Source organism: Tachyglossus aculeatus, chromosome 3 (assembly GCF_015852505.1).
Source record: "Tachyglossus aculeatus isolate mTacAcu1 chromosome 3, mTacAcu1.pri, whole genome shotgun sequence".
NCBI classification, from domain to species: domain Eukaryota; kingdom Metazoa; phylum Chordata; class Mammalia; order Monotremata; family Tachyglossidae; genus Tachyglossus; species Tachyglossus aculeatus.
Window position 1 is genome coordinate 50,233,252 of NC_052068.1, and position 27,971 is coordinate 50,261,222.

General features: G+C 42.3%; 1 protein-coding gene and 1 non-coding gene across 4 annotated transcripts; both read right to left on the reverse strand.

The window, feature by feature from the left end:
- Positions 1–352: 352 nt before the first annotated feature.
- Positions 353–27,971, reverse strand: ZNF365 (zinc finger protein 365). 3 transcript variants are annotated; one of them, XM_038744343.1, is made up of 5 exons: positions 27,951–27,971; positions 26,001–26,744; positions 10,807–10,987; positions 4,465–4,502; positions 353–3,607 (listed from the first exon to the last, which is right to left on the reverse strand). In XM_038744343.1, exons 2-5 carry the CDS (start codon positions 26,729–26,731, stop codon positions 3,346–3,348), a joined length of 1,212 nt encoding a protein of 403 aa, XP_038600271.1. In that variant the 5' UTR covers positions 26,732–26,744; positions 27,951–27,971; the 3' UTR covers positions 353–3,345. The 3 variants fall into 3 exon arrangements, with proteins under 3 accessions (XP_038600271.1, XP_038600272.1, XP_038600270.1); XM_038744344.1 differs by lacking the exon at positions 27,951–27,971 and adding an exon at positions 27,853–27,906; XM_038744342.1 differs by lacking the exon at positions 27,951–27,971 and adding an exon at positions 27,437–27,483.
- On the reverse strand, positions 22,656–22,793 carry LOC119925969. The gene has a single exon (XR_005449889.1). It is a non-coding gene; the product is annotated as a small nucleolar RNA SNORA7 (small nucleolar RNA).

The window sequence follows — 27,971 nt, forward strand, 5'->3', positions numbered from 1 at the left end:
CCCAAGCGCTTAGTACAGTGCTCTGCACACAGTAAGCACTCAATAAATGATTGAATGAATGAATGAATACAGTTGATTGATTATACTTTTGAATTGAGCCCCGCAGACAGTACAATACTCAAAAAATACCATTACTATGTATGCTGACAAGATTCATTTCACTTAGATTCCACCCCAGGATAGCATTCTAAGGTTTCTGTGCAGTCACCAGAGACAGATATAAAAGAATAGCTATCAAATTGGCGATAAACTATTTAGCCTTGAAAAGTGTCTTTCGTGTTGTTGTTCTGCTGTGCACTAATTTGAAAACATTTCAGTTCCACAAAGTATTACATACGCATACTGACACAAATACTCAGAAATATATCTTTATTATTAGATTTGCTTTATAATCTAAAAACATTTCTTTTTTCTGGGAATAGTACATTCCAACATCTCTGCAAATGGCCGGCCCTGCAGAGGGTTGGAAAACAGTGTCTTTAAGTAACTTGAACTTTGGAAATGGAGTAAAAGAAGATGTAAGATATTTAAGTTGAGTTAAACAGCAAGATTTCAAGTAATATAGAATAAATTAATGATTCAGTTCAATACAATGCATTTTTCCATGTAATTTCCAAGATTGCAAAGACAAAAAGCTAGTTGTTCTACCTCATGATTCCCGTTCACTCCCTGTGAGATAGAAGAGACATTTTGAAAGACACAGAAGAGGCCCTGATACACACCCAGGTTCTCTGGGGGACAAACTGAGGTTTAGGGCCACAAGGAAGCAACTCCCAGGGTGAGGCAGGCCTTACATTTCAAGTTTTCCTACAGGCCTCAGCAGTGAGCTCATATTTGCTACATGATGCAAGGACTCATGTTGATACCCATACCTTATGTGACCTCCAAAACTGGGTGAGAATTTAACTGCAGTTTTGGCTTTAAAAGCAATTTAACGACCAAACATAACAGATACCTATGTGAAAAATTACTGAGATCCTAATTTTTTTTCTTCTTTATAATGCGGACAGTAAGTATAGACACACTGTAGTGTTTTCTGAAGATCACTGTTCATTATCTGTCAAAAGAGGGCTGAAATTTCCTTTAGGCATATAAAAGGAAACTGGAAATGGGAGCAGAACTAGAAAGGGGTAAATCATTTTAGCCCACATGATATGCAACACATAAGTTGTCATTATTATCATACCTACATTACCTGACAAAAGGAGGACATGCAATATGATTTACAAGGTTAAAGTGCAAGAAGGTTATAAAGTGATAACAAATAACAACTGGTCATTGGGAGGTCTTCCAAATAAATATTAAGATCACATTACAACTTACAGTACCTGAATTTTTTTTACAACATGATTATCAAACTAAACAGTGATACTCACACCAATTTCTTCCCTGGAAACACTCCATATAATTGAATGTTGCACTAGTGTCAGCAGAAATCCAAATGATCTTAGGAGGAGACTTTTAAGATATTTTAGGTAACTAGATACCATATTTACTCACATAATTGCTCTACTTCCTTTATGAGGAGGAAATAAAACATTATTTTTGGCCCCATTTAATTGTAAATAGTGATAGGGCCCACCTGGAGAGGGGAGGATCAGACCAGAGAACTGGAAAAACATGTTAGGGGGAGTTCATTTACAAGCTGGGAAGAAGAAGCCGATTGTTGAAAACACAGTGACACAGGAGGTTGGGGAGAGTGATCTGATCCTGGGGAGGAAGAGCAGAAGGGTGAGAACTTGAGAACACACACGGGGGGGTGTTAATTGTTGAATATCTATTGTATGCAGCACTTTGGAGGGTGTAACAGAAATAAGACATGCAGTCCTCATTACTCTTCCTTGCCTCTTCTTTTCTCATCTTTTGCATTTTCTTCCCTTATTTCTAGACTTAATTTTTCAATGACTCCAGAGCTTACCTTTTTTTAATATGCAGAAAGAGTGGAGAAGTTATGCAAGTAAATATGGTATGTGCTTCATTTTACATGCATTTCCACCACAGTCAGTTCACCAATGATGCAGGGCTTGCATTCTTAAAGAACTCTGAACTAGGGTAAACTTGATTTATCACATTCACGTCTTGTCTGATGCCACACACTGGCTCCCAACCATTTCTTTCAACATTGCATAATTTTCTATGTAGGCAAGAGCAGGCTGCCAGAAAGGCATTCTGATTCTTCCATCATATTCTTTCCATAAATGCATACTGAAAATTTACTTTAAAAAAGAACTGACTGTAATTCATTGTCACTGTAATTCATTATGATTCATTTCAAAACCCTGTTATTACAGTAAGCAGCAGACAAGCAAGCATGTTGATATGCTTTTCCACTATTGATAATTAGGTTATAATAATATTTGGGGGGAGGGAATTAAAGAGTTCAATTTACAAAGACCTTTCCAGACATAGTTTTAGAATAATCCTCCACAGAGTCACACGTACTTGCTTCTTGAGTCTTTAAAAATAAATTATACATAGAATGAAGGCATTTTTGAAAAAATGTACAAAAATGATAGCAGTTGAAATGCTGAATGAGGAATTATGATCAGAAATCTTGGAAATTCCTTTTAGAAGAAAATGATGATACAGTAGAATCCTCTTAATAGACACACTTTTCTGGAAACAGACATAGCTTTTAGGGGACTCACTGGTGTACACAGTATGCAGGCCCACACAGGTTCTATTTCAGGGATTAATTAAAATACAGGCAGGTTACAGCACTCAACATTTAAAATATCAGCTTAGAGGCTAGGTCCACGAATTCATCAGTCACAAGGTAGCACAGAAGCAGCTCAGAATGAAGATAAGGGCAGTCCAAGGGGGGAAGCCAGGCTATTTAAGACAAATTCACACCTCTAGCTACTACAGAGGGGACTGGCAGACAACCCTAGATATGATACTGCATTAACCTGGACCAGGTGTGTCCACTTATCTAGCGTTCACAGACCCTGGAATGAAAGACTCTGAATATTATACCTGCTAGTCACCCCGATGAGATCTGGGTGCTGATTAAATGGATTCTACTGTACTTCACAGCCACAGAGTTATATAGCCGACATGCTGGCACCGGTGTCTTGGGATACAGAATGCACAGCCATAGAACAGTACAGAGAGGCACCCAAGTCATGTTACACATGCCTCTAGCAAAACAAGAAAGCCCTTGAAAATGGAAAAATGTAACTTGAGGAAGATTTCTTTTATGCAAACCTGACAAATAAATAATATGAATGCTTAATATCCCTACTCGATAAAGGTGAGGTGCCAGGGTATGGGCTAAATCAATACCAGATCACGCACTTACTCTGCCAGAGGCCCAAGGCGGGTAGCCCTGAACCACCACCATTTTTACACTATATTCACTAGAACTGTCTGTTTCTTTTTCACCATTTTAGATTTGACATTAACCTTTCGGGTGGCACCCAAGGGTTCACCTTTCTTGGATGCTCTCCAGAGCTCCTTTGGGGAATCAGCTGGTTCATGAAATAATTTAGCCGGCTGCATGCTGGTTTTATCATCCTTGGTCTTTTTCAGAAAGATTCTTCCTTTTGGGTGGAAATGTGGTTTGAGATCAAGATTGTTACCAGCAGAATACGAGTTCCCTCGACTTCTGTAACAAAGGAAAAAACCCAATGAGCTCCTATGTAGGGTCCTGATTTTTCTCTTTTTCTGCCTTTTAGCTAGCATGAGCTTGCTATGTGAGGAAGTTGTGTAATTGCAAGAACGTTTCTGTCCTTCAAGAATTATTAATATTGGGTCTATACTCCTTAAACACTTTGATTCTCTCCCGACCCCAATCCCACATAACCTTAAGCACCTTTGATACTCATCCCACCTCAGTTCCACAGCCCTTATCTTCATATTCTTAATTTATTGTAATGTCTCTCTCCTCCACTAGACTGAAAGCTCCTTGAAGGCAGGGATCACGTCTTCTAACTCTATTCTGCATGGTATTCTCCCAAGTGCTAATTACAGTGCTCTGCACAAAAGAATTGCTCAATAAATATCATTGATTCACTTACTGTTATAATCAAAAAAAATTTAAAATACTTAAGTTTGGCATAGAACCTGTATTCTACAGGTCTCCAAACATTTTCTTGTGAATTACTTCATTCTCTCCACTCCCCAATTTAAAATCTGAGCCACAGATAGACTAAATCACCACCTGTGGATGACACAAGGAGTCAACGGTGGAGGAAAGGTATGAATCTGGGTCCCTATCACTCTTCAAAGCTCTAGCCACTTGACTGAGCTTTTAAGAACTTCCAATTTATTTATGCCCATTACTCTCTTTAAATTTTCAGAAGCACAATGCCATATAGTTTAGATTCTTTGCCTAAAATGTAACAATCATAGCAAGACATCATTTTAAATTGCTCCCTGATCTGTAATGGAGAAACATGCTTAGCCATAGAAAAACATTCTTTATTATAACAATTAAATGGCTGAAACAAACTGCATACATACAGGCATTTGAGCTTCCTACTTGAGCAGATGTCTGTAAACTGAAGGAAAAGAAAACAGAAAATACATTATTTCACATGCAGGTTTCACACTTCTCTAGACTTTCAAAAAAATAAGATGACATTCAAAAAGACGAATACAACGAATTGGGACCCAGCTGCTTCACCATAATAGAGGCTAAATTTCAACGTTGGTAGCTGACAAGAGATTTTTATGCTTGACATTCCTCATGTCCAGCAACCTGGATTTCTTCTTTAGTTGCCAAGGGGTCGCAAACATTTGCTCTGAGAGTGCTCATGGACCAGGCTCAGCCTAAATAAAGCACTACACAAATACCATCATTTTTAATAACAGATCTGTATCCCAAATGGCAGAGTACCACAGACTCCCTGAGACTCACCCTTTACAGCAGTGACTAACATGTTATAACAGCTGGTAATGATGTTCAACTATTTCCTGTTGGATTCTGGCTGAATTGATCACCAATTCCCAACAGCTGGGGTGGGGGAAGTGGAATGGAAGGGGGAGGACAGACTAATATATTTATGGCCATAAGTGCATGCAAAATAACTTAATTGTGTCCCTAGCCATCTTCCATTTTGGATATAGGCAGCACTTAGGCACATATCTGTAATTTATTTCTTCATATTAACTATGAGAAGCAGCATGGTTTAGTGGAAAGAGCACAGGCTTGGGAGTCAGAGGTCATGGGCTCTAGCCCCTGCTCTGCCACTTGGCAGCTGTGTGACTTTGGGTAAGTCGTTTAACTTCTCCATGCCTCAGTTATCTCCTCTGAAGCTGCTACTTTTCATATCCCTCCCACAGTCCTTCATGGTAGAACAGGGCAGTTGCTTTGTTTGTCCAGAAACGCTCTGGGCATATCACTCCCCTCCTCAGAAATCTCCAGTGGCTACCAATCAATCTGCGCATCAGGCAGAAACTCCTCACCCTCGGCTTCAAGGCTCTCCACCACCTTGCCCCCTCCTACCTCACCTCCCTTCTCTCCTTCTACAGCCCAGCCCGCACCCTCCGCTCCTCCGCCGCTAATCTCCTCACTGTACCTCGTTCCCGCCTGTCCCGCCATCGACCCCCGGCCCACGTCATCCCCCGGGCCTGGAATGGCCTCCCTCTGCCCATCAGCCAAGCTAGCTCTCTTCCTCCCTTCAAGGCCCTACTGAGAGCTCACCTCCTCCAGGAGGCCTTCCCAGACTGAGCCCCTTCCTCCCTCTCCCCCTCGTCCCCCTCTCCATCCCCCCTTCTTCCTCCTTCCCTTCCCCACAGCACCTGTATATATGTATATATGTTTGTACATATTTATTACTCTATTTATTTATTTATTTATTTTACTTGTACCTATCTATTCTACTTATTTTATTTTGTTAGTATGTTTGGTTTTGTTCTCTGTCTTCCCCTTTTAGACTGTGAGCCCACTGTTGGGTAGGGACTGTCTCTATATGTTGCCAATTTGTACTTCCCAAGCGCTTAGTACAGTGCTCTGCACATAGTAAGCGCTCAATAAATACGATTGATGATGATGATGAAGACTCTACTGCAAGCTGGGGCTTCTGGGAGATGCAGTCCATAGGACTAGCTAGCCCTGATTGCTGCTTTCTCAAACTCTGGGCCCAGGATTTTGTTATCATCGCCATAAATCCACTATTATCAAAAGCTAAAAGCACCTGGAGAGAACCCATCTTGTTGTCGTCAGGACACACATTAATTATCCCAAATGAGGAAGTTGTTTGTGGGTGTGTGAAATTGAGCCCAGTGTTAAACTAGACTTGAATTCCCCTAAAATTTCAAACACATCTTCTATTTATAAACCTATTTTTATGTGCAGAGATATAAACAAAATACAAATACTATGTATAAAAAACTTATCTTTATACGCAGAGTTATTCTACTTGGTACAATATTCTAATTGGTGCTCGCAGGGATGTTTTAAGCAAATAAGGTTTTGCGGGGGTTTTTTAATATTTTAAAAGGCTCTTCTTATTGCAGTGAGTTCCAACAACTGATTTTCTAATCATTGCTGTTGCATACATTTTTTCAAATTTTACAGGTAGGTTTTCATTACAGTGCTTAGAACAGTACACAGCGCTTAGAACAGTGCTTGGCACATAGCACTTAACAAATGCCATTATTATTATTATTTCAATGGTGGATTCTAACTAATCCAAAAGAAGGATTAGTAGAGTTAAGAAAGTACTTGATGTTTGATTATACTTTCTAGACAATGAGATGTAATTCCCAGGTTCTGGATTTTGAACTAGCTATTGTGCCTAGAGAAATGGCATTATCTGAAAATTTCAGTCACAAGTTTCATTTTAGTGCCATGGACTCACTTAGGAAATCCCTCAAAGCCATTCAGAGGATGGGAAGACAGGGAAGAGAGATGAAAGAGACCACTGGGCTAACTTTCTGTCCTTCCCCCACCAATCAATCAATCAATCAATCATATTTATTGAGCACTTATTGTGTGCAGAGCACTGTACTAAGCACTTGGGAAGTACAAGTTGGCAACATATACAGTCCCTCCCCAACAGTGGGCTCACAGTCTAGAAGGGGGAGACAGAGAACAAAACAAAACATATTAACTATTAACTACTTCTACTCTTTCAATCTCCCACTTTATCTTCTGGGCTAGTGTAGCTGAAGTATCTTCAAGGACTCAGTGCCATGATACAGTAGCAACTCCACTAAAATATTTTCTAGATGCTTTACTGAAAACACTGGATTACGTAAAACTATGTGACATAAATGATTTAATCAATAGGGATTTGGAAGAGTTAAGTTCTTGAGGAAAGCAGCATGGCCTAGTGGAAAGAGCATAGTCCTGGGAGTCAGAGAACCTGGGTTCTAATCCCAGTTTGTCCTCTTGCCTGCTTGTGACCTTGAGCAAATCACTTAACTTCTCTGTGCCTCAGTTTCCTTATCTGTAAAATAGGGATTCAATACCTGTTCTCCCACCCATTTGAACTGTGAGCCCCATATGGGAGAGGGACTGCCTGATGACCTTGTATCTACTGCAGTGCTTGGTAAGTACTTGGCCCATAGTAAGCACTTAAAAACTATGATTATTATTATGGACACTTTTTTCAATTTTATTTTGACACATGTTTAAAGACAGTCAATCTTACTATGGGTATTATTTATATTATAAGTTTTATAAACATAAAATTTAACCCAAAAGCTAAAGAACACCCATTTCTTCTATAACACAGAAATTGTATTTTTTCAAAACCCTACATTAAAGAAAAGTCACTCTGATGCACTCACGCATTCTGATGCCACTGGTATTCACAGAAATCACTGTTTCTGATACCCTGCTGTATTGTATCCAAACAGGCTCATATTGTCAGACAAATGTTTCCTAATCCCATTACAATGTTCTAGTCAAAGCATACAGTGTGAATCGGTGTTATGGTAGAACTGAGTGTACTATAAAAATGAGAAGTTACTCATTTCCCTTTAAAATTGGGCATGAACTTCCTTAACATCCAAACACTAATAAAGGGTTCTTACATACTGTATCAGCATCCTTTCTGACCTCCCAACCTCCTGTCTCGCCTCACTTCAGCCTATACTTCACTCTGCTGCCCAGATTATCTTTGTACAGAAATGCTCTGGGCATGTCACACCCATCCTCAAAAATCTCCAGTGGTTGCCCATCAACCTCCATATCAAGCAAAAACTCCTCACCATTGGCTTCAAAGCTCTCCATCCCCTTGTCCCCTCCTACCTCACCTCCCTTCTCTCCTTCTACAGCCCAGTCCACATACTCCGCTCCTCTCCTGCCGCTAACCTCCTCACTGTGCCTCGTTCTCGCCTGTCCCACTGTTGACCCCAGGCCCATGTCCTACCTCTGGCCTGGAATGCCCTCCCTCCTCAAATCCATCAATCACACTATCCCACCCTCAAAGACCTACTGAAGGCTCACCTCCTCCAAGAGGCCTTCCCAGATTTAACCCCCCTTTTCCTCAGTTCCCCCTCCCCTCCCCATTGCGTCAACTCACTCCCTTTGCTCTAGCCCTCTTCCCTGCTCCACAGAACTTGTGTACATATGTACATATCTATAATTCTATTTATTTATATTAATGCCTGTTCACTTGTTTTGAAGTGTATATATCTATAATCCTATTCATTTATATTGATACTATTGATGCCTGTTTACTTGCTTTGATGTCTGTCTCCCCCTTCTAGACTATAAGCCCATCGTGGGTGGGGATTGTCTCTCTTCATTGCTGAATTGCACTTTCCAAGTGCTTAGTACAGTGTTCTGCACACAGTAAGCACTCAATAAATATGACTGAATGAACGAATGAATAAATATAGTACTGTTTATCTTGGCTCAACCTGATTTAATGTTTCTAATCTTATAGGCACTTGAGAGTCATTGCTTAGTACAGTGCTCTGCACACTGTATGTGCTCAATAAATACCACTGATTGATTGATTGCCATTTTTGGCTCAACTTGATTTAATGTTTCTAATCCTTTAGACACTTGAGAGTCATTGCTTAGTACAGTGCTCTGCACACTATATGCTCAATAAATACCACTGATTGATTGATTGCCATTTTCAGCCAACAGATGGTTCTTGCATTCCAGGCTCACTAGCAGCAATCTGATTCCTGCACCTTCTAACTTGCTGCTGTTGGCATAGTACTGCCACATACCACAGTCCAAATCTGGAGGGAGTTTAGTGTGCAGCAGGAAAGGCAACTGAAAAGAATGGGCACGGAGAGAGCCAAAAGGGATAGTCACCCAATGGCTGAGTCTCTCGATGACTTTCCATCAGCAGTCAGTCAGTCATATTTATTGAGTGCTTACTGTGTGCACGGCGCTGTACTAAGTGCTTGGGAGAGTAAAATGCAACAATAAAACAGACACATTCCCTGCCCACAACAAGCTTACAGCTTAGAGGGGGATATAGGCATTAATACATAGAAATTACTTTCCCACTGTCTTTCCCAAAGCTCTCCTGCCGTTTCTCTCCCTGAACACATCCCACTAGATGTTCATTCATTCAATTCAATCGTATTTATTGAGCGCTTACTGTGTGCAGAGCACTGTACTGAGCACTTGGGAAGTACAATTCAGCAAAAAATAGAGACAATCCCTGCCCACAAAGGCCTCATAGTCTAGAAGATGCTGATGGGCCAGAAACTCTTGACATGGGCAGCAATTTCTGAGAACTAAACAGCAATCCTTGCAGCATTAATAGATTAACAACATAAAAGTATGAGACACCATTACTCAACCAGACCTACGGTTCACCCAGTCTAAGATCCTGCTGACTGTGGAGACTTGGTAGTTGGAAAAATAATGTGGTTGCCCCACAGCACTTATACACATATCTGTAATTTATTTTAATGACTGTCTCCTTCTCTAGACATGTGAGCAGGGAAAATGCCTACCAACTGTTATATTCTCTACAAAGCACTTAATACAGTGCCCTCCACCTAGTAAGCACTCAATAAATACAGCTGACTGATTGATTTAACATCACTCAAGTAACATCCAAATTGGAAACAATTGTATTGTTTATTTAATTATATGACTTTGGTGAATGAATACCTCTGTTCCCTTTCTTCCTAATTATGGTTCTATTTTAAATATTCTGGTAAGACTATTAACCAGTTATTCTAAGACCATGAATGTACTAGACTTCCTTAGTCTCCTGTTTGACTCTGCTATTTTTCCAGTCAAAATGACTATGAATAATGTTTAGAACACAATTATATTGTGCTGGAAATAACCAAATAAGACTTTAAAAGGGAGCAAACTAGCATGACCTAGTAGAGATGCAGTGTGGCTTAGTGGATAGAACATGGCCCTGGGAGTTAGAAGGACCTGGGTTTTAATCCTGGCTTTGCCACTTATCTGCTGTGTGACCTTGGGCAAGACACAATTTTTCTGTGCTTCCCATACTTCATCTGTAGAATGGGGATTAAGATTGTGAGCTCCACATGGGACCTGGACTGTGTCAAATCTGATTACTTTGTATTCATTCAATTGTATTTATTGAGCATTTACTGTGTGCAGAGCACTGTACTAAACACTTAAGTATCTAAGCGCTTTGTATCTACCCCAACACTTAGTATAGTTTCTGGTACATAGTAAGCACTTAAACACCATAAAAAAAAATTAGATTTTTGGGAAAGGGGCGGGTGATCAGAATTTTACTTCAGAGTGAAAAGCCTAGCCTAATTTGGGGTTCAGCAACTGAAGTTGTCCCAATTATTATCTCGAAATCACTGTCCATCCGGCCACTGAATTTCTCACTACATAAGATATGCTCATACTTAAATTCAGGTTTAAACTATACAGTGTGCTGGACTCACCACATTTTCGCTGACATCATTGCAGTGTCCCATAACCTGCTGACTTTGATAATATTCTAGCTGTCTTTCTGCCAAATCAACTCGTTGTAGCAGATTCTCAATAAAGTTCTGGAGTCTGGCTTTCCCTTGAAGTTCTTTCTCCGCTGCTGCTTCCAGGAAGTGATTGAAAGTCACAACTTCTCTGCAAGGTAAAATGATGGAATAGAAAAAGGGAAAACTTAAATTAGATGGGGGAGACTACTGGGCTGGACAGTTCATACTTCTTACTGTTCCTAGCTGGGAATCAAGTGAGATCTGTAGCCTGAACATTTGAATACTACTGAACTATAGATTGTCTTCTAATCACAGGAAATAAATGTGTTGCTATACCCTGGATTTACTGCAGATCCAACCTTTACTCTAGGTACTTTTAAACTACTCCTGGAAAAAGTACATCAAGTTTACAGGCACTAGTGTTTGAGCTTCAAAGAACAAAGGTAAATCCATTTTGAACTTTAAGTTCATGATTTGACCTGCCTCTTACTCAACTGTAAATATCGAGTGGAATGACTTAACAGAGAGACAGAGTCAGTTACTACAGGTCAAGTCAGTCTGGGAGCAGAATAGCCTTTTGGCTTCTTTCCCCTTTAGGTTATGGTCTTCCTGATAGCATGACCAGCTTTAAAGACAAAACCACTATTAGGTGAAGGAATAGTGAAGTTATGGGTAACTCTACATGGGGCCTCTAAAATGGATTGGCCCAAGGCTATGACCTAATTTCCCTATGACTCAAACACACAGCAAAGACCCCTCACTAATCCCTTCACCAAAAGATGAGATTTAGGATAGATTTAGATTTAGGATGTTAAGTCAGAGGATATTCCAATTTGTAGTTAAAGAGTCAATACCGCTCCAAAACTTCAGATGCAAATCTGAGAAAGTCCAATTTTTATTCCTCCTTTCCTCTCCCACACAGTTTTCAGTGAATGAAAAAAACCCAAATGATAGCTTAATCTGCCTCCTAGCATTAACCTCCACAAATGCACCATAACAAATCTAAATGCAGTCTCAGACTATTATTGCAGACGTGTTTTTAATCATGTAATGTTTTGCTGCCGGCACTATATAAAATAACTTTTTAAATTAGAATTTATGAATCTCACAAACTCTGAAGTGTTATGTCAGAGAAAAGAAGGATCCTTTCCTAACCTAGCTCAGGCAATTATCTTAGGCCCTGAGGCTTAAGTGTTTTGTATTTTCCGTTGTATTCTTTCTACTTTTCAATCAAACTTGCACTATTCCAAATATTACTTCTGCTTAAAGTAGGTAACATTTTTGGTTAAAATGATAAATCTGCATCTTGGGTGGAAATTTTTTCTGATAGGAAAGATTAACTATCAGGTGTATCATCATCATCATCATCATCATCAATGGTATTTATTGAGCACTTACTGTGTGCAGAGCACTGCACTAAGTGCTTGGGAGAATACATACAATAAGACTTGGTAGACATGTTCCCTGGCCACAGTGAGCTTACATCCTAATGGAGGAGACAGACATTAATATAAATACTTTATACTAAATAATTTTAGATCTGTACATAAGTGCAGAGAGGCTGATGGTGGGGCAAATATCAAATGCCCAAAGGTCAGAGATCCAAGTAGTAGCCCAGTTTTGGAGATGTTACTATTTCTTTGGGTTTTTCACTATTCAAACCAAAACTGGTCATGAACCATGACCAAGTAAAGCACTTGGTACAATGTTCTGCACACAGTAAGTGCTCAATAAATATGATTGTTTTGATGTATATACATATACATCAAAACAAGTAAACTATCATATATATATATATATATATTGATGCCTGTTTACTTATTTTGTTGTCTGTCTCACCCCTTCTGAACTGTGAGCCCATTTTGGGCAAGGATTGTCTCTCTTTGTTGCTGAATTGTACTTTCCAAGCACTTAATACAGTGCTCTGCACACAGTAAATGCTCAATAAATATGACTGAATAAATGAATGATTGATTGAATGCGGTGTGCTTTACTTACGCAAAGGCTTTGAGCTTGGGCCTGGGAGTCAGAAGGACATGGGTTCTAATTCCTGCTCTGCCACTTGTCTGCTGTGTGACCTTAGGCAAGTCACTTCACTTCTGTGTGCTTCAGTTACCTAATCAGTACAGTGGGAATTGAAACTGTGAACCCCACATGAGACAGGGACTGTGTCCAACCTGATTTGCTTGTATCCATCCCAGTGCTTAATAAAGTGCCTGGAACATAGTAAGTGCTTAACAAATACCATTATTATTATTATTATCATCATTATTATCTATCCCAGTACAGTTCCTGGCACATAGTAAGCACTTAACAAATACCACAAAAAAATCCTGTTGTCATTGCAACACGTGACTGTTCATTTAATCATTCATTCATTCAATCATATTTACTGAGCACTTACTATGTGCAGAGCACTGTAGTAAGCACTTGGAAAGTACAGTTCAGCAATAAAGAGAGACAATCCCTGCCCACAGTGTACTTGCAGTCTAGAAGAGGGGATACAGACATCAAAACAAGTAAATAGGCATCAAAAGCACCAACATAAATAAATAGAATTATAGATATGTACATATATACATAAGTGCTGTGGGGCGAGGGGGCAGTAGAGAGAGTCGGGGCAATGGGGAGGGAAGGGGAAGCTAAGGAGAAGGTGGGCTTAACTCCTTAACTTAACTCCTTAACTTCTAAGGGGTTCATGTTATAATTAGATTTTCATGTAATTCCTTTGAACATTGTAAGCACTTAATATATTTTACTAGACTAATAGTATAAATTGTCATTTGTCCAAGTTATGCCTGGTCCCATGCAGTTCTGAGAATTCAGTTTCTTCTACATTTTGTTGGCCTTAAATAAGTCTAGCCATCTTAATGGCAATTTACAGAAGCCATGAAAATTGTAAAGTTTATAATCCGTCTTTAATACGCCTCAACTAATTTGAGGACTTAATGGGAAGCATTCTGAACCACAATTCCTCCAAGATGCCATATTTTCCTACTGTTGTTAATAAGACAATCATCCTTGTCATCTTTTGTTTTTTTCCTCTCTTAAAGAGACACTCCATGTTTTTCACGTAGCTTGCATGACTTTTTGTTTTGTTCCTTCAAATTCTCAAATGGATAAGAGCTAGCCAAAGGAATATGGGTTTGTTCCATCATCTCCTCCTTAGAGGCCTCACTCTGCCAAGTGTGATGGCAGCTATAGTCTCCTCCTATTTCATTTTCTTTCTCTCCAGTTACGCTTACCCTGTCCTAGGTCCTCCCCAGAATCCCTCTCCCATTTTGGCATGGAAACTCACCTCTTGAGGCCTCTCTCTGCTGACTCATTCTTGGCTATTAAACACCTGGTTTGGTAAGGATCCTTTCCCTTGGGTAAGTATTGCTACAGAGGCACAGTGGAGTTAGCAGGGAAGAAATCTGCTCTTGAAGGCTTTAGGGAATTTGTTCTCTGGTGCAGTGTGTCACAAAACCAGAGTGGGAAAGGGTGGTTACTGGTGGACTGATGCCAGACATCCCTTTGCTAATCCAGAAATAACAGACGTACTTTATGTAGGTAACCTAAAGTGATTGATCAATCAGTAGTGTTTATTGAGAGCTTACTGTGTGTAGACTACTGTCCTGAGGGCCTGGGGGTGTACAGTACAGTGGGTAGACACAATCTCTGCTTTCAAGGAGCTCACAACCTAGCAGGAAAAGGAGATTTTACAAGGTTATTTGTGGAAATCTACAGAACCTAGAGTATGTCACTGAGGGCCTGGCTCCAGAGCCACTGCGGGTTTTTGTTTTGTTTTTAATAGTATGTGGAAGAAACTGTACTAAGGACTGGGCTAGTTACAAAATAATCAGTTTGGACACAATCTATGTCCCACATGGGGCTCACAGTCTTAATCCCCATTTTACAGATGAGGTAACTGAAGAACAGATAATAATAATAATAATAATAATAATAATAATAATAATAATAATAATAATAATAATGACATTTCTTAAGCATTTACTATGTGCCAAGCACTGTTCTAAGCACTGAGGGGAATGCAAGGTAATCAGGTTGTCCCACATGGGGCTCACAGTCTTAATCCCCATTTTACAGATGAGGTAACTGAAGAACAGAGAATACTACTAATGATAATATTAATAATGGCATTTGTTAAGCATTTACTATGTGCAAAGCACTTTTCTAAGCACTGGGGGATAAAAGTTAATCAGATTGTCCCACGTGGGGCTCACAGTCTTAATCTCCATTTTACAGATGAGGTAACTGAGGCACAGAGAAGTTAAGTGACTTGCCCAAAGTCATGCATCTGACAAGTGGCAGAGCCAGGATTAAATCCCATGACCTCTGACTCCCAAGCCCATGTTCTTTCCAATGAGCCACACTGCTTCTCAATAATAACGATGGAATTTGTTAAGCGCTTACTATATGCCAAGCACTGGGGGAAATACAAGGTTATCAGGTTGTCCCACGGGGGCTCACAGTCTTAATCCCCATTTACAGGTGAGGTAACTGAGGCACAGAGAAGTTAAGTGACTTGCCCAAAGTCACAGAGCTGACAAGTGGCAGAGCCGGGATTAGGATCCAGGCCCTCCGACTCCCTGGTCCCTGCTCTTTTCACTACCCCATGCTACGTTCTCTTCCCAAATCCCTGTAAACATTGGTGCCACTTCCAAATGATGGGACTCGGTGGCAGATAGGTAGAACATTTAAAATAAAATGACCAGATATGATGGTGTCCACAAGATGGCTGAAAAACGAATGAACAGCCACTTTAAGAGAGAAGGCTGTAGAAACTGAAGAGGACAGAGTAAAGAAGAACTGAGGGACCCTGCCAATTTGCTTCTTGGTAGCAAAATTAGAATGGGGTCAGGTGTAAGAGCTCATTTCAGTAGAGCTGTGCTACTCATCTTTTGTTTCACTGGCACGGTCCTTTCTTGGCAATCCTCCTAATTTTCTGGCTGCTTCTTCTTGGCTTCTTCAGTACATTCTTCCTCTGTCTCCCACTCACAGAGGTTTAGATCTGGGTTCCCTTCTTTTCTCCATATAATAATAATAATAATAATGATGGTATTTGTTAAGCACTTACTATGTGCAAAGCTCTGTTCTAAGTGCTGGGGGGATACAAGGTGATCAGGTTGTCCCATGTGGGGCTCACGGTCTTAATCCCCATTTTACAGATGAGGTAACTGAGGCACAGAGAAGTTAAGTGACTTGCCCAAAGTCACACAGCTGACAAGCGGCGGAGCCGGGACTAGAACCAATGACCTCTGACCTCCCAAGCCACTGAGCCAAGCTGCTCCCCTCAGGTGCTCATCCAATATTAAGGCTTCAGCTCAATCAGTGCACAGAGAAATGTACTAAGCACTTGCAATATAGTTGGTAGATATGATCCTACCCTCTCCTCAATGAAGCAAGGGCATAAAAATAAATGACAGGTGAGGGAAGTAACTGAGAATAAGAATTTGTACATATGAACAGTCTCTAGGCTATAGGCTTGTCTCTAGAGTGTAAGTTCCTTATGGGCAGGGAACGTGTCTACCAACTCTGTTGCACTGTACTCTCCCATATGCTTAGTGCAGTGCTCTGCATCAGTAAATATGATTGATTGGTAAGGGCCTGGGAGGTGGAGATGAGACTCAGTACATGGGTGGAGGGAAGTGCGCTCGACAGAGAAAGCTTTTTGGAGGAGATATGGCTTTAGCTCATTAATTCAATCATTCAGTTGTATTTATTGAGCGCTTACTGTGTGCAAAGCACTGTACTAAGAGCTTAGGAGAGTACAATATAACAAAACAACAAATAGGCACATTCCTGCCCACAACAAGCTCACAGTCTAGAGGGGGAGACAGACATTAATATAAATAAATAGATATATACAGATATATACAGATATATATATTGCGGTTGGGATGAGGAGGATGAATGAAGAAGCAAGTAATAGCGGCACAGAAGGGAGTGGGAGAAGAGGAGAGGAGGACTTGGTCAAGGAATGTTTTTTGGAGGAAATGTACCTTCAACAATTTAGTTGCTCTTGCCCCCTTCTATCTCACCTTGCTCATTTCCTGCTGCAACTCTGCCCACACACTTTCAATACTAATGCCAACCTACTCACTATGCCTCCATATTGTCTACCTCGATGCCAACCTCTTGCCCACATCCTGCCTCTGGGCTGGAATGCCCTTGCTCTTCATATCCAACAGATGGTCACTCTCTCCACCTTCAAAGCCTTCCTAAAGGCACATCTCCTTTCATTCATTTATTCAACCATCCATCCATTCATTCATTTATTCATTCATTCATGAGGGCGAAGGACACCATCTCTACACAGATGACTCCCAAATCTACCTCACCAGCCCTGACCTTGCTACCACTTCACAGTTTTGCATCTCCTACTGTCTCCACGACATAGCTACGTGGAAGGTCTTATTGGCACCTCAAGGTGAGCAAGTCCAAAATTTAACTCATCTTTTCTCTCTCCCCTTCCCCTACTCCTAACTTTCCCATAACTACTGACGACACCATCACCTTCCCCTTTTCCTAAGCCTGCAACTTTGGCACTATCCTTGATTTAGCTCTTTTAATCTGCATATTCAATCATTCCCCAAATCCTAGTAGTTCTTCCCTCACATCTCCAGAATTTGCCCCTTTCTTTCCATCTATACTAACATCATGCTGGTCCAAGCACTTGTCATGTCCTGACACGACTACTACATCGGTCTCCTTTCCGACATCCCAGTCTCCAGTTTCTCCACAATCCATATACTTCACTCTGGTTATTGGATCATTTTTTAAAACACTGTTTTGCAAACATCTCCGCCCTCCTCAATATCCTCCAATGGTTGCTAACTCTTCTCTACATTAAATAGAAACTCCTGACCATTGACTTTAAGGCACTCAATCATATCTCTCTCCCCCTACTATTTACTCCTCGCCTATTAAACCCCAGCTTTCATGCTTTGCTTCTCTCAAGCCAAACTACTCACTGTACCTACCTCATTCTCACCTCTCTTCCACTGACCTCTTACCATGCCTTCCCTTCTGCTTGGAACTCTCCTCCCCTTTCACATTCAGCAGACCACTGCTCTCTCCATGGTCAAGGACCTTCTAAAATACCTTTATCCCAGGAGACCTTCCCTGATTAATCTACTTCCCCACCCCATTTCTCCCTAATGCCACTAAAGTACTTCCATATCACCAATGCACTAAGAAAGCAGTCATATATACATATCTTTAAACTTGATTTCCCCTTGCTGTAATTTATTTTAGTGTCTGCCTCCCTCACTAGATAGTAAGCTCCTTGATGGCAAGGATCATGTCTACTAACTCTACTATACTCCTCCAAGTGTTAAGTAGAGTGCTCCGTGAAGAGTTAGTGCTCTGAAAAGACTACTGACTAACATTGCATAACCACATATCTCACTGTACCAAATCAACAGAGGGTGTTTCAATATCCCAGAACACTTTAAATGTGTTCACAGTGTAAATGAGTATAAAAATATGGTTTGGCTGAACTTCAAGATACATTCCATTTGGAACATAAAATGCTACTTCTTTTCTTTTTTCAAAGTATACTTTAATGTCAGAGTGTCCCCAAAAATCAGTGAACCACTCAATGATTTAAATTCTATTATAAGTCACTGACTCATCATCTTAAAAATCTTTTCCTGAGTAAGCAAGCTGGTACTGCTAATGGATAAAAATACCCACAAGCTAAGATGTTCTAGCCATTGGTCTTCAGACTTCCCACACAGCAGATAGTTCAGTCATCCAGCCAGGATTAATCTTGTTTGTGCATTCCTCTGATAAACTCTTTTCTGGGCTAGGCAATATCTTGTGGATAAAAAAGGCATCGGGCACACTTTTAGAAAGAACCACCTAAAAGATAATCTGTTACTCCCACTGAAGTATAAGTGAAGTATGACTTGGCAAATCTCCCAGCCCTGGAGTTTTCACTAAATCTCACCCCAACCAGAACCAATTTTACACCTGAGGCACACACACCACTTCAGTGTACCCCTCCTCATCTTGCATATGCCCAGCAAGGCACACATTGAATTCTTTTTATAGACTAGCATCAGCAAATACTATTTCTGGACCATACAAATCTCTGCAGAATCCCAGTAAAGTAATATAATTTAAACATTTGTATTTTATCAACTCCCCATCTAAAAATGTGTCAGCCCACGTAGGTGAAGACTATTTCTTTTTGCTAAGCAGGAGGCATATTTTGAGAATAAACTAACTGAAGAGAAAGTTGCATGGAGGATTTGGTGCCAAACATGTTTTTTAACTGCAACATTCTACACTGAGTAAATCTGCTCTACATAAAGTGATAGAGAAGTAAGGCAGAATGAACTCCCTGTGATAAGATGGAAACATTCAAGTTGTGACTAGGTTGTCTGTGGTCCATTGGCTGGCCACAGTTAGGAATGTAAAGAGAGAGGCCCAGATGTCTTTGCTTTTACTTTGAAAAAAAAACTGAGTGTTCAACCAAGACTGGTTGCCTAGATACTCCAGCTCAAGATAATGGTAAAGGACTTTGGTTCCTTTTTGTAGGATTTCTACAACTGGGGATATTCATTCAATCATATTTATTGAGTGCTTACTGTGTGCAGAGCACTGACTGTCTATAACTCTCCCCCATCATTCAAATCAGTATCCCTGACCAACTTCAAAACCCTAACTCTAAAAACCACTTTCTCCAAGGAGGCATTCTCTCATTATTCCCCACTTCACACACATCCCTCATATGTCCAAAACATCCTCATCTTCCCATCTCTATGCTGATGATTTCCAAATCTACATCTCGAGCCCTAATCTTTCTACCCCTCTGCAGTCTGTCATGTCCTCTTGCTTTCAGGAGATCTCTACTTGGATTTCCCACCAACACTTCAAAATTAGTATGTCCAAAACAGAATGCTTCATCTTCCCACCAAAACCCAGTCTTCCCATCTTTCCCACCCTGACTTTCCCATCCAAGTAGACAGCACCACCATCCTCCCTATCTCACAAGCCTGTAACCTTGGCATTATCCTTGACTTATCTCTCTCATTCACCCCACATATTCAGTCTTTCACCATATCCTGTTGGTTCAACATTCACGACATTGCTAAAAACTGTCCTTTCCTCTCCAACCTAACTGCTACCCCATTAATCCAGGCACTTATCCTAGAATGCCTTGGTTACTGCAACAGCCTCCTTGCTGACTTCCCTGCCTCCCATCTCTCCCCACTCCAGTCCATAACTCACATTGCGGCTGGAATCATTTTTCTAAAAAAATATTCAGTACATGTCTTTCCACGCTTCAAGAACCTCCAGTTGTTGCCTTTGCACCCCCACATCAAACAGAAACTCCTTACAATTGGCTTTAAAACACTACATCATCTTTCCTCCTCCTCTCTGATATCCTTCTACAACCCAGTCCATACACTTCACTCCTGTAATGCCAACTTACTCACTGTACCTTGAACTCATCTATCTTGCCACCAACCCCTCGCCCACTTACCACTCTTGCCTGGAATACTCTCTCCCTTCATATCTTACAGATGATCACTTGCCTCACCTTTAAAGCCTTATTAAAAGCACATCTCCACAAAAAGATCTTCCCCGACTGAGCCCTCAATTCCTCTTCTCCCACTCTCTTCTGCATTGCCCTTTCCCTTGGATTTGTACCTTTTATTCACCTTACCCTCAGTCTGACAGCACTTATGAACATATCTGTAATTTATTTACATTAATGTCTGTCTCCCCGTCTGTGCTGCAAGCCTGATATGGGTTTGGAATGTGTCTACCAACTCTGTTATATTGTACTCTCCCAAGTGCTTAGTACTGTACTCTGTGCACAATAAGTACTCAGTAAATGCAATTGATTGGTATATGTTATAAATTAATCCACTAGACTATTATTCACTCATTTATTCATTTTTTCTGACTTTTGCTGATGATATTTGCATGGTTTCTCTCTTTTTTATGGTATTTGTTAAGCACTTACTATGTGCCAGGCACTGTTCTAACTGCTGGGGTAGACACAGTTAATTAGGTTGGACACGATCCACGTCCCATATAGGGCCCACAGTACTAATCCCCATTTTACAGATGAGGTAACTGAGGCACAGAGAAATAATGTAACTTGCCCAAGGTCACACAGAAGACAAGTGGCGGAGCCAGTATTAGAACTCTGATCCTTCTGACTCCCAGGCCCATGTTCTATCCAGTAGCTACATAGTCCCTGCTAGCATTCTGCTCATGCTCCAGACTGAGAGCATGTGCCACTGCTTGTTAAGTGCTAAGCACTTAGTACAGTGCATGCAGTAAGCACTCAGTAAATAACACTGATGATTGATTGATTGCCTCTACTGGGGGCTGCTCTCCTAGGTCCCCCAGGAACAAGCTGCATGCAAGCTCCAGAAACCCTAGAGAACAGTCCTGGTGGCAGTAGGGGCATCACCTCCAGTCTGGAGCACGAAAGGGTTGCCAGCAAAAATGGCATGGTGGCCACAACCATCTCACCCCCTCTATTCCCATACATTTTTTGCTGCTTCCAGTCAGTTCTCCTCCACAGGAAAGAACTTCTGATTTCCATGTTGTGTCTGTGTCTCTGTCTCTCCTTCTTGTCTGTCACACTGTCATCCTTCCTACCTTTCTCTCCCCACTATTTCTGGACCACTGTTCCTGTGCCATGACACTCCCTCAGCCCCCATTCCCATTACACCTCAAGAAAGTAGTCAAGATAGTGCTAATGATCAATTTAATTTCACTCTAAAAATTAATTCAGTTGTTAAATCATTTTAGTTAAGAATGTTTTGGAGCGATTCAGCTCTCTTCAAGTGTGGCCTATGCACCAATACGTAACTGCATCAGCAGACCAGCCGTAGGAAGGGGTTTGGCACATCCCCGGTGTAAGCTTGGAGATGAAGTCAACCAAATCTGACAACTTCTCGGAGCTGAAAGAGCCACTGGGCATCTGCTCAGTCACTGCCAGGCCTCATGCGCAGGCTTGGGAGTCAGAAGATCATGGGTTCTAATTCCGCCTCTGCCACTTGTCTGCTATGTGACCTTGGAAAAATCACTTCACTTCTCTATGTCTCAGTTCCCTCATCTGTAAAATGGGGATTGAGACTGTGAGCCCTAGGTGGGGCCATGGCCAACCCGATTTGCTTGGATCTACCCCAGCGCTTAGTACAGTGCTGGCACAAAGTAAGTGCTTAACAAATACCATTATTATTATTATTATTGTGAGCCTGGGAGGGGTATGGGTTGGACCTGAGCCCATTGAGGTGGCTAATACCATATTTTGGGGATTTTAGGTTTGGCCAACAAATTAAAATGCTGGTTGGAAGAGTAGCCTTCCAAGCTGACCATCCCAGGCTTTTCTGTATCAGTGTATTTCAATTGGATGGACATTGTGGGTATGTTCTCCCTATCTTCAAAGCCTGACTAAAAGCCTATCTCTTCCACCTCACTACTTTCCCTCCTTACTGCCTCATCCATGAATTTACTTCCATCAACTAAGCACTTATGTACCTATACTTGATTGCTTCCCTTATCTCTTATTTATTTTTATGTCTGTCTCTCCCACTGAACTGTAAGCTCTGTGAGGGTTACTGTAGTCTTACGCTGTTGAGTCGTGTTCGACCCATGGCGACGCCAAAGACACATCTCTCTCAGAATGCCTCACTTTCATCAGCAATCGTTCTGGTATCCATAGAGTTTTCTTGGTAAAAATATGGAAGTGATATACCACTGCCTCCTTCCACCCAGTAAACGAGTCTCCGCCCTCGACTCTCTCCTGTGCTGCTGCTGCCCAGCACAGGAGAGTTTTGACTTGTAGCAGATTGCCTTCCACTCACTAGCCACTGACCAAGCTAGGAGTGGAATGGGTATGCCTCTGCTTGACTCTCCCTCCTGTAGTCGTGACTGGTAGAGCACTGGAAACTCTCCAGGTGCAACCCTGAGAGGCTGTGAGGGTAGGGACCATGTTTACTGCCTCTACTGTATTGTACTCTCTCAGTTGCTAAGTATGGTGCTCTGCTCATAGTAAGCACTCAATAAATACCATTGATTAATTGATTTTACTGCTTCTCCCTCTGGTGCCATACTGCTGAGGCCAAGTAGCGTGGCCTAGTCGGTACAGCACAGACCTGGGAGTCAGCAAGACCTGGGTTCTAATCCTAGCTCCGCCACTTGTCTGCTGTGTGACCTTGGGCAAGGCACTTCACTTTGTGCCTCAGTTACCTCATCTGTAAAATGGGGATTACTTAAGACTGTGAGCCTCAAGTGGGACAAGGGGCATGTCCAACCTGATAAGCCTGTATCTACTTCAGTGCTTAGAACAGTGCCTGGTACATAGCAAGCGCTCAACAAATGGCATTTAAAAAAAAAGGAAAAAAAAGGCCTACTCAGAGCACTGAGCCCTGATCAGCCATCAGGGACCATCTGACCACAGGGCACATCTGTGCCAGGGTACAGAGATCTCTGTCTTTCACCAGGATTGCCTCAGCTGGCCCAGGACCATCTAACATCAGAACCACTGCCTGTGGGACCTCACTCCCAAACTGCTGTGGCTCAGAAGCAGCAATTCATTCATTTTACCTCTCCCTAACTTCACAGCATCGCTAAAATCTGCCCTTCTCTCTCACCCAAACTTATACTCAGCTGATCCAAGTGCTCTTCACTGACCTCGCAGTCTCCTATCTCTCCCCATCTAGTCCTTACTACACTCTGCTTCCGGGATCATTTTTCTAAAAAAACTTTCAGTCCATGTCTCCCAACTCTTCAAGAACCTCCAGTGGTTGCCCATCCACCTCTGAATCAAACAGAAATGCCTTACCATTGGCTTTAAAGCACTCAGTCAGCTCACCCCCTCCGACCTCACTTTGCTGATCTACAACAACTCAGTCCACACATTTTGCTCCTCTAACAAAATCCTGCTCATGGTACCTGGGTCTGGTTTGTTTCACCACCGATATTCTTGCCCATATCCTCCCACTGACCTTGAACTCCCTCCCACTTTATGACCAATAGACCACCACTCTCCTCACCTTTAAAGCCTTATTAAAATCACATCTCCAAGAGGCCATCCCCAAATAAGCCCTCATCTCCCCTACTCCCTTCTGTGTCACCTATGCATTTGGATCTGTACCTTTTGACTTTTGACATTCACCCCACCCTCTCCCCCAGGGCACTTCTGAGTCTATCAATCAACCAATGGTATTTATCAAAAGCTTACTATGTGCAGAACACTGTACTTAGTGCTTCGGAGAGTACAATACAATAGAGTTGGTAGACAAAGAGAGCTTTGTGAACACCTGTTGGGCCTACTGGTGCATGACTGAGTGCAGGAAACCAAGAGCAGAATGGCAGGTGGCTCCCATTTGGCTCAGTTCCAGTCAAAGGAAGATCCGGATTTACTGATCAGTACTGATCAGTGTGGATCCGCACTGTTCCAGCCCAAAGCCCTGTGGGAAGCCTGGGTCAGTTCAAGGTTCCCTTTGGGTCGATGCTTTGAGAGGCCTCAGGCTCAACCTACCTCTCTAGCATTCTAGGGTTCTATTGCCCTATGGGCATATGGTGGAAACAGGGGGTTTCTTGGTGTCCTCTGCCATTACAAATAGAGCCCCAAGGAGGCAGTCATGTTAAGTGAGGCCCAACATAAGGACTTCAGGTGGCTCCGTGCCAGTTCTAGGTCTGAAGGGTCCACAGTGGCACACAATGATCCCTGGGCTCCCACCCTGGACTGAGCTGAGGGACATGAAGCAGCATGGCATAGTGGAAGCAGAATGGCATAGTGGATAGAGTACAGGCCTGAGAGTCATGGGTTCTAATCCCATCTCTGCCACTTGTCTGCTGTGTGGCCTTGGGCATGTCACTTCACTTCTCTGTGCCTCATCTGTACCTCGTCTGAAAAATGGAGATTGTTACCTCATCTGTAAAATGGGGATTAAGACTGTGAGCCCCATGTGGGACAGGGACTATGTCCAACCCGATCTGCTTGTATCCACCCCAGTGCTAAGTACAGTGCCTGGCACATACTAAGTGCTTAATAAATACCACAATTATTATTATTGCCATCAGGGATAATATGGAATGCTGGGAAAAACAGAACCATAAATACATATGTGTTTTCACCACCCCTCCTCCAAATCTTTCTGATCCCTTAACTAGTGTAAGGGCTTCATTGGGCATGAGTGAGCTGCAGGAACAGGAGCCATGGGAAACTGAGGGGAGGGGAGACCATCTTCACTGTAAGTTCATTTAGGCAGGGAACATGTAGGCCAACTCTGTATTACTGCACTCTCCCAAGCGCTTAGTGAAGTGTTCTGCACATAGTAAGCTCTCAAAAAACACAATTGTTGTTGATGATGATGATGATACAGTGGTGGGGGAGAAGGCTTGAGAAACCACCTAGGGGAGTTTCAGGGAGGGGAAGCAGGAGGGCCAGTAAGAGATCTGACTCTTCCTGGCTGGCTCTTTCCCTAGAACTTCCAAGCTCCACTCTGAACCTTCAGTGACAAGGTAGATACTGACAGGTCCAAAACTCCTGACGTGCCCACTGGAGCTTCTAAAAACCAACCAACATCTTTGTTGTGCCAACACTGCAGAGACTTGGCCATCTGCCCCCACTACGTGGTACTTAGCTTAATTGCTGAACATGTCAAAGCTAGACAAATTCATATCTAACAGTCAGCAAAAATAACTAATAATTTAAGTTAACATTTGAAAAGTTAATTTTCTGCCTTACTGGAAGGGTGAGTGGCAATTCTTTGGATTTGGATTCCTTTGATGAACTCAAGGTTGAAGTAACTCTACTTTACCCAATAATATGCAAATGCTTGCTACCTGCTGGATGCCGTAAGAACTATAGGGAAAATGCTAAATGATATTTCATTCTAACAGGATTCTCTTGGCAAAGGCCATCTATCTGAGTTTGAAATCTAGGTAAGTCTGTGGGATATCTTACACCCTCTCAAACAACATGCGAAATTCTAGAATATAAACATAAGAATTCTTCAGGCCAAAGGAGATGAGACTGCCGTTTAGGCCTGTACTATGGTATTTCCTGATTCTGTTTTTTCCTTCCAAATACAAATGCTGTACTTGACACTGGATCCAAGAACATCAAAGATCACAAAGCTCCGCTTCGTTAATAACCTTTCAATTCCACTTACTCGTCTTTTCTGAGAAGCTCCTCCTCAGACTCTGAGAGGCGCTGTCTCAGCACAGCAATCATCTCAACTGCAACATCAACCTGTCTGTTCAAGGCCCTCTCTCGCCTCTGAACTTCTTGCTTTTTCTGAGTCAGTTGCACAAAAGCCGCCCGGACTTCCAACAGTTCGGCAGTCTTTTGAGTCAGCTCCTTCGTAAGTTTATCGATCCTCTTCTCTATCGTCTTATCCACAGCTTCTACCATCCGATTGAACTTCTCCCTCACGTGAGCTTCAAAAGAAACTTTGGAGTCTGCGTTTGGGACCCCAGGGCTCGATAGGCGGTCATCTAAGGAGTCTGTGGAGGTATAAGCTGGTCCGAAAGAGATGGGTCTTTCGGCTAACACCTCAACTGGCTTCCTGTTCTTGGCATTTTCATACACTAGGTCACATAAATTAACACAGGCCGGTTTTTGTCTGACCACTTTGAAATCACTTCCCAGGTTTCCCTGGATCAGAGGTTCTGAAGGAGCTATCAGGTCCGTGTCTTTGAGGGAAGCGAACAGGCTGCAATTGGTCAGAAGGCTTCTATCATCATAGGTATGGCTGTACTCCAAATGGGCCCTCAAGGAAGACAGACTTCTGAACCTGGTGTGGTCGCCGCATCTTGGGCACCGGAAAGGTAGGCAAATGGTGACATTTTCAAATGACTCCTGCCAGGGGTATCTGCTTTCCTCAAACGTCTTCTGTTGCATTACTCTCAAAATCCTGGGGAGGGGGCAAATAAAGATCAACTAGTTCCCAAGTTACCTTACAAAGCATGGGTGACCTATTTACACACACACACACACACACACACAAGAAGGCCGCATGCTTCAATGATGTGACCAATGACAACTATGTATATAACTGGGGGTGATGATGGATGATGGAAATTTGCTAGAGAGGCCTGTTTAGTCGCAAGGAAAAACAAGAAAACTTTTTTCCCCAATCATGAGCTATTGCGAATGAGCCTGAAACGAAAAATAAGCAATCATCAATTTATCATTTTCTAACTTGCAAACTCCACATCCCAACTGTCCTTAGACAAACTATCAATTGTAGCCATATTAAAACAATTTATGACCATAGCAGAATATTTTAGGAAGGCACAGTACGGAAATATCTAGTTTTTCGAGGTTAACCTCTGGTATAACTCTTTGAAGCATGGAGGGCTTTTATTATTTTTACATAAAAATCATTATTTTCACCTTAGCAGCTGGTCAACGAGGGCAGCCCCATCTCATCCTAAGTAATGGTTGCCATCAGAAGCCAATATGTTTGTGCAACCCACATGTAAAAAGGGCATACACTGAAAGGCAGGCCTGCCAGGGGAATCCAGCCTTATAGACAGAAATCTACCTAAGGACTGCATGCAAACACACACTCACACATACATACATACATACATACATACATACATATATACAGCCAGGGTACTGCACTGGTAGGTATGCAGGTTGTCAGGTAAATATGTTGACATGCAATTTCTCCTTGGGCATGAAGATGGCAGAGAGGCTTAGCCAGGGTGCAGGAAGAAAGCCTAGGTACATGCTCTCGGAGGCAGAAGGGTATATTAGCGTACAGATGGGGGTGCGGGGGAACCTCGCTTTTTGAGGGGGCAGTATGCATTTGTGTTTGGGGGGGGGGGGCGCATCACACGTTTTGAGCACTGCAGTGGGTGCAAGGAAGCTTCCTGGGGCCCAAACCTAGGTGACGCCCCGGAGGAGCCCTGGTTCTCCTCTGCCGGGGCAGGAGGGAGATGGAGGTAGAGGGCGAGGGGGAGGTGGGGGGAGGGAGGGAGGGAGGGGGGTCCCCTCTGAGCCCGCGGCCTCACTCTCTCCCGGCGGCGGCGGCTGCCCCTGCGGCCAATTCCCTCTCCTCCTGGGTCCTGCCCCTGCCACTGCCCGGTGCAGAGAGCGACCCCGGCCCTACCGGACTTGTTGCTGCTGCTGC

Excerpts from the sequence above, each read along its gene's own strand:
- ZNF365 (XM_038744342.1), bottom strand. Across the intron at positions 10,988-26,000 it reads GAGCTTCTCAGAAAAGACGA|AGAAGTTGTGACTTTCAATC; the intron begins GTAAGTGGAATT and ends TTTACCTTGCAG. Across the intron at positions 4,503-10,806 it reads ATGATGTCAGCGAAAATGTG|TTTACAGACATCTGCTCAAG; the intron begins GTGAGTCCAGCA and ends CTTTTCCTTCAG.